The following is a 7,003-nucleotide window of genomic DNA, read 5'->3' as shown; positions in this document are numbered from 1 at the left end:
CTGGTATTAGGTCCCCGACAATATAGATTTTTGAAACGTTTCATATCTGTCAAAAAAATATTTTGGATGATGAATCAGAATCACTAGATTGCTTGGCTGCAGAAGAATCAATGTGAAACCATGTTTTCATCGATTCACATTCCTAGATAGAAAAATCGAATCGCCTAGAACCGTTTCTACCACGTTTCACTTGTGTGCTGTTTGGAAAACAGATTCTCGGTCTCTAGGCAAGAATTCCAAACGTTTTAACTTTCCAAACGGCCCTTAAACTAATGACCAGTTTCGAATACCTACACTAGTTGTTAGTCTAATTAAAGTTTAGTCCTATGGCCCCGTTCGCTTCGCTGAAAAAAAACCGAAATACTGTTCCAACTGATTTGTTGTGAGATAAAAACACTGTTCTGGTTAAAAAATAATTAAAAAATACGGATTATAAGACAAGCGAACATGACCATTGCTTGAGATGGAATGGAAGAGACAAGAGAGTGAATACCAACTCTGATTTCTTAGGGGGTGTTTGGTTTCATGGACTAAATTTTAGTCCATGTCACATCGGACGTTCGGATGCTATTTAGGAGAACTAAATATGAGTTAATTATAAAACTAATTACATAGATAGAGACTAATTTACGAGACGAATTTATTAAGCCTAATTAATCCGTCATTAGCATATATTTACTGTAGCACAACATTGTCAAATCATAGACTAATTAGGCTTAAAAAATTCGTCTCGCAAATTAGCCACAATCTGTGCAATTAATTATTTTTTTCGTCTATATTTAATACTTCATGCATGTGTCCAAACATTCGATGAGAAAGGGACTAAAATTTCCCTATAGTAACCAAACAACCCTTAGTTGCCGAATATAATAGTCTGAGTCAGGCTGCAGTTTCGTCTTTTTTTTCTGTCAATTCTAAAAACTACTCGTAAGCAGCTAGCAGCAGATACATACGCGTTGGTTGGTAGTGCGTGGCAGCCCGGCCGGTCTTGCCTCGCAAGTGCCGTTCGACGTGGTACGCTAGTATAGCAGCGCACAGCTACACGGGACAGGGAATTTTATTGCGGACGACATCATGATGCAGCCGCTGCCGTTTCAGGGGTCCTCTGCGGGGAGGGAGAAGGAAGGGCGGAAAAGCCGCTTTCGGCGAGGGCCGCGTCGACCGCGCGCTGCCGCTGGTTGCAAGTGTAGGTGGGATTGGAAGGCCGGCAGCGGCAGCGCGGGCCGGCCCGGGAGCAGCGGCACGTGATGCGCATATAAAAACTCTCCCATGCACTCAGGTACCGTTTAGTTTCCTTCTATTTTGCAAAAAATTTTAAGATTTTTCGTCACATCAAATCTGTAGACGCATGCATGAAGCATTAAATATAAATAAAAAATAAAATTAATTACACAGTTTAGACGAAATTCACGAGACGAATCTTTTAAGCTTAATTAGACTATGATAAAACACTAATTATCAAATAACAACGAAAGTGCTACAATACCATTTCACAAAAAATTTTACAAACTAAACGAGGCCTCCGTCAGATCACGCAGAGGCAGAGAGCTTTGTGGCCAACACAATCCAGTTTTCAGACAGTACTATCAAACAGGAGTGTTATTACTCTACTAGTAGTACTACTACTAGCACGGACTACTTTAGGAGTGATTAATTAAATTGAAGTCCGTCTTACACTATCACTGCGGGTGGACCTAGGAGAGGAGATAACAAGAGCAATGTCATGCTACCACTGCATCTGCATTGCATTCCATTGCAGGTGGCAAGGGCTGGCTGATCAGCAGCACAGTAAGCAGGAGTGACCGAGTAGCTCCAGCAGCAGCAGAGCTGGATCTGGATATCTGATGATTAGTGTATCTTATCGGAATCAGAGGGCGATTAACGGGGGTCCGTACGTACGGGGGCGGGGCCGTTAAGCCTGATAGCAGTAGGGCACAGCCTGCCCACTGCCCAGACGGTCAGGTGTGGGCTCTTTTTCAGGGCTTCATTTCAGCAGGTTCAAACCGTATCTTTTTTTAGAATTATTATTTAGTGCTCAATTAAAGGCTATTTCAAAAGTGTCTTTTCATCCCTCTCTCTTTCACATTTGTAACCGTTTAATGGGCCTTTTATATATACACACACACTGTTCATTGATAATACAGTGAAGAATCAGGCTTTGTTTAGTTCATGAAATTTAGGAATTTGACTACTGTAGCATTTTCGTTTTTATTTGACAATTAGTGTTCAATCATGAACTAATTAGGCTCAAAACGTTCGTCTCGCGATTTTCAACCAAACTATGCAATTAGTTTTTTTTCGTCTACATTTAATGTTCCATACACGTATCGTAAGATTCGATGTGATGGCAACTGTAGCACTTTTTGGGAACCTGCATCACTCAGATCTCCGTCGATCTCTACTTTCTGACACGTTATCACGCACGTCGCTTCTCCACTGACGCTAAGAAGCAAGAAGAAAGGAACAGAGGAGTACGCCGGCATCCCTGAAGAAGAAGCAAGCGGCCTCCACTGCAACCCAATGGCAGTTCGTTACTGGAATCGCTGGAGACATCGCCGGAGAGAAGTTCCTGGTGCTGTTGCTGCGGAGTCGCCGGAGATTCGTTCGCCGGCTCTGTCGCAGTAACTGGAGGACGCGACATCGGCCTCTACTCTTCATCGGCGTTCGTCGTGGGCTCCGGCAAGGAAAAGAACGAACTCGAGCGGGAGGAAAATAAAGGACGGTAACCACCGTATGATCTTCTTCAGTTTATCATGTTTTTACCTTCCTACTGTAATGGACGCTACGGCGTCGTGGTGTCCGAGTGGCAGCCGTTAGCGGCAGTTGCGCGACCGCGTATGTGGCCGCGCGCTCGCTGGTCCGAGGCAGCAAGGCAAACGCAGCCACGCCCACGGCCAAGGCTGAAATCGGCAGTGGCCCGGCGGCTGCACACGCCTGATCTGCGGCGGTGCCTGTGTGCCTTGGCCTGCGGAGGGGTGCCCACGCGCCTGGCCGGCGACGGCGTGTGCTGTGCCTGGGCGACCTCCGTCTCCACATCTACAGGTGTCGACGGCGGCACCGTGGTTGCTGTTTGGAGCGACACCGAGCCGTGACGGCGACGGCCGGAACTCGTCGTGCACGCTGCGGTGGTGCTGGCACGACCCACGATTGAGGCCAGAATTCGCCGTGGCCCTCGCGCCAAGGCCGGAGGCCCCACAGCGGCCCGGAGACGGCCTCCCGCGCAGCCTTGAGCCTGCGGCCGGTGGCCTCGTCCTCGTGGCAGCGGCCGCGCACGGCCTAGTGCCCTCGACCCGTGGTGGCGGCCGGCTGCTCCCCATGGCAGACGGCCCGCGCTCGCGGCCCCCCAGAGGCGGCGGCCCTGCGCGGCCTCCGCGCCCGCGGCCAGGCGACCGGCGCAGCAACCCCGTTAGCTGGTCTCAAACGGCTGAAAATGACTGAAAAATACTCTTCTGACTGAAATATTATAAAAAAAAAATATTATTCCAACTATAAAAAGAAGCCGAAAAAGCCAAACATAGTACCAGCCGAACGAGGCCACGCCTGTGCGAGCCGCATGCACGGAGGCGGCCGTAAGGCCAAGTGCCGATGCCGATTCCAGTATTCCACACAGTGACACAGGTTGTGAAAAATTGCATTAGAACTCTTGCAATTTTTGCTAATCACATATTAATCTGAATAAGATTAATTAAGTGGTACAACTTTATTGCTGGATATCCTAGATGTTTCTGTAAATCATATTACAGAAGTGGAAATAAATAATTTTGTATTTATTTCATGGGGCAAGGCACGTTATGATGCAGAATATTTACTTACTGTAAATAATTCTTTTTGAGGCCTATGATATTTTAATTGCATCATAATATATGTTTAGATGAATTTACTGTAAATGCTCCTCCTCTTTTGCCGCGCTACATTACCACTGCCCGATGATGCCCCCGGTGCCCGAAGCAAGCAGGGCATAGACCTGTGTGCCTGTGTCTGTCCTCATGCAGAAATTATACCTCATCACACGTAAAAAGGGAAATATACTCCTACTCCTACCAGTAGTATACGTATGGTAACTACGTACTCCCTCCGTTACTCAAAAAAATGACGTTTAGGACAGCATTTAGGATACCACGGAGTGATTAATTAGGGTAGAGTTTTCCCTCACTGCCCCTATTAAATACACTTGCGGGTGCATGCTATACGAGAACATCCATTAGCTCAAACGGTTAGCGCAGCGACGCCTGGTGGGCGCATTTTTTTTTTTGCTAGTGGCGCATTTTTGCATGGCCTGTTTACGCTGCATGGCGCGCGTACCAGAATCAGTTTTCGCTAATTTTGGCCTGGCGCGTGGGAGGCGCATGGCGCGCCCCTGGCCGCAAGTTTTCACTGAAAATTTTGCCGTGGCGCACTGCAGGTTGTTTGGGCGCGTTGTTTTCGCACGTCTGGTCAATTTTTTGTTCGGATTAACAAGATTAAATGACGTTTGGGTTGCCTGAGTTTCTATTAAAGCGTCACTCTTCTATTCTTCACCCCACTTCTTCACTCCACTGCTCTTCTTGTTCATGCCACTTCTTCACTTCTTCACTGAGTTATCACATGGCTGATGTTGTGTTTGATCTCAACGTTCGATTAGAAGACGATGACGACGGCAACGCTGGATTTGCTTTCGACGACCCCGAAGATAACGGTGGCGACGTTGCGTTTGAGCTCAACGACCCTCCGTTGGAGCATGACAACGGTACTGTACTTGTTCTTCTCATATCCATTTGCTACCGTGCTATCTCTTCCTCTCAATCGTACTGTACTTGTCACAGGATTTGATTTAAACTTGCCGCTAGATGAATTTGGTGCAGTCGATTCCCATTATCTACAAAACCTCGCTGGTACGTACCCACACTAGAAGAGCCGGTAGATTAATTTTGCATTTTTATTTTTTTCCATGTTATTTAGAATGTGCAGTCGATTCCCATGTTATTTTTTTTCCATGTGCTTGCATTTTTCACTAAAAATAGAACATGTTGCCGACAACTAATGCTTGTTTTTTTTACTATAAATAGAACATGCCCCCGTTCAAGCAGCTAGGCAATGAAGGAAAGACATGACCGAAGAAGAGAGAAAGCAAGTTTACCAAGCTTTGTTGGCAAGAAGCAAGAATGGAAAGCTAGGCAAAGATGATACGAAAGAAGTTGCTACTCAGTTTGGTCATGACAGACGTGCAGTTCAGCACCTGTGGCAGCGAGGTAAAATAGCACTTGCAAATAACATTCCGGTTGACCTTGGTAGTCGTAAGAGGGGTAGAGTTAGTCGTAAGGCATCTCCTGTTAATTTGGAAGTATTGCGTAACATTCCTTTGAAGGAAAGAATGACCATCGAAGATGTATGTGCTAAACTTAACATGAGCAAATGTACTATTATAAAGTATTTGAAAAAAAGTTTGCTTCGGCGCCACTCTAGTAGCATCAAACCATATCTCACTCAAGCTAACAAGACGTCTAGATTAAAGTGGTGTGTTGACATGGTTAAGAGGGATTTGCTTGCTGATCCAAGGTTTAAGGATTTGTATGACTTTGTGTTCATTGATGAAAAGTGGTTCTTTCTCTATCAAAAATCTGAAAAGTATTATTTGCTACCCGATGAAGAGGATGCCTATCGGACTTGTAAGAACAAGAACTACATCCCTAAGATCATGTTCTTGTGTGTTGTTGCTCGGCCAAGATTTAGGGATGAGAATTGTATTTTTGATGGTAGGATTGGTTGTTTTCCACTTGTTCGATATGAGCCAGCTATGAGAGGAAATGAGAGAACCGGCCGTATCCGTGGAGACATGATTATGAAGCCCATAACTTCGATCACAAGAGAAGTTATTAGAGAATTCATGATCAACCAAGTTTTGCCCGCCATTCGTGCCAAATGGCCAAGAGAAGATGTGAGCAAACCAATATTCATTCAACAAGATAATGCACCTACCCATTTGAAATTGGATGATCCGGAATTTTGTGAGGCTGCTAAGCAAGAAGGATTTGATATTCGCCTAATTTGCCAACCACCCAATTCTCCGGATTTCAATGTTCTTGACTTGGGTTTTTTTCGAGCTATTCAAGCAATTCAATACAAGAAGAATGCAAAAACATTAGAAACTCTAGTTCCAGCAGTTCAGCAGGTAATTTGATCAAATTGTGCACACATGTTTCATTGTTTCTTGAACTACAGATTTGCTCATTAATTCATTTTCTGCATACTTGTTTTGTAGGCATTCATACAGTACTCGGTAAAGCTTACTAACCAGATCTTTGTAACACTACAAAGTGTTTACATTGAAGCTATGAAGGTCAAAGGATGCAACAAGTTCAAGATCCCTCACATGAACAAAGATAAATTAGAAAGAGAAGATCGACTGCCAACTTCTATCCCTTGTGAAGCTTCCGTGCTTGCTGAATGCATTGCTAGTCTCCCTGTAACAAATTAGAAAATGCAAGCATGTTAGCAAACTAGAAGATGCAAGCATGTTAGTCTTTGTTGCATGCTAGTTAGCTTTTGTTAGCCGAATGAGACATGTACCTTAATGTTGTTGTTCTACATCTTGCTTCTTCTTTGCATCAAGCTCGCGCTTCTTCTCGTCGATCATCTTGAGCACCTGTGGAGGTAGTACAATCCACCAATTGCCTTCCATCATGATATTGTTGACATCGGGAATGAAAAGCTTGCAGTCGAAGTCTTTGAGGCCATGCAGGAACGCGAAGACGTCGTAGTCACAGTGCACTAAACCACAGCGAGAGCATGGATAGAACCGCGAGTGCGCACGGTTCTAGGATTCGCGGTCCTCATGGACGAGATGACATCTACCGCATATAAAAGCGCCCGGCGGCAAGGAATCCGGCACCATCTCCGAGTCCGGCACCATCTCGATGGAGTCCGGCACCACCTCGATGGAGTCCGGCACCATCTCCGAGTCCGGCGAAGGCTGCTGCGACTCCGGCGTGGAGTCCGGCACCATCTCCGAGTCCGGCGAAGGCTG

The 7,003-nt window shown here is 45.7% G+C and overlaps 1 protein-coding gene across 2 annotated transcripts; it reads left to right on the top strand.

The window, feature by feature from the left end:
• Positions 1-2,385: 2,385 nt before the first annotated feature.
• On the top strand, positions 2,386-6,701 carry LOC136497813 (uncharacterized). 2 transcript variants are annotated; one of them, XM_066493676.1, is made up of 5 exons: positions 2,386-2,722; positions 4,625-4,726; positions 4,803-4,871; positions 5,046-6,148; positions 6,239-6,701. In XM_066493676.1, the coding sequence occupies exons 4-5, from the start codon at positions 5,087-5,089 to the stop codon at positions 6,452-6,454; spliced, it is 1,278 nt and encodes a 425-aa protein (XP_066349773.1). In that variant the 5' UTR covers positions 2,386-2,722; positions 4,625-4,726; positions 4,803-4,871; positions 5,046-5,086; the 3' UTR covers positions 6,455-6,701. The 2 variants fall into 2 exon arrangements, with proteins under 2 accessions (XP_066349773.1, XP_066349772.1); XM_066493675.1 differs by having other exon boundaries at positions 4,622-4,726.
• Positions 6,702-7,003: the final 302 nt, after the last annotated feature.

Source organism: Miscanthus floridulus, chromosome 12 (assembly GCF_019320115.1).
Source record: "Miscanthus floridulus cultivar M001 chromosome 12, ASM1932011v1, whole genome shotgun sequence".
Taxonomy (NCBI): domain Eukaryota; kingdom Viridiplantae; phylum Streptophyta; class Magnoliopsida; order Poales; family Poaceae; genus Miscanthus; species Miscanthus floridulus.
This window is presented reverse-complemented; position numbering and strand designations above follow the sequence as displayed.

Bases quoted from the DNA above. Each gene is read 5' to 3' on its own strand.
- LOC136497813 (XM_066493676.1), top strand. From the start codon at position 5,087: ATGACCGAAGAAGAGAGAAAGCAAGTTTACCAAGCTTTGTTGGCAAGA. The intron at 6,149-6,238 runs GTAATTTGATCA...CTTGTTTTGTAG, and splicing joins TAGTTCCAGCAGTTCAGCAG to GCATTCATACAGTACTCGGT.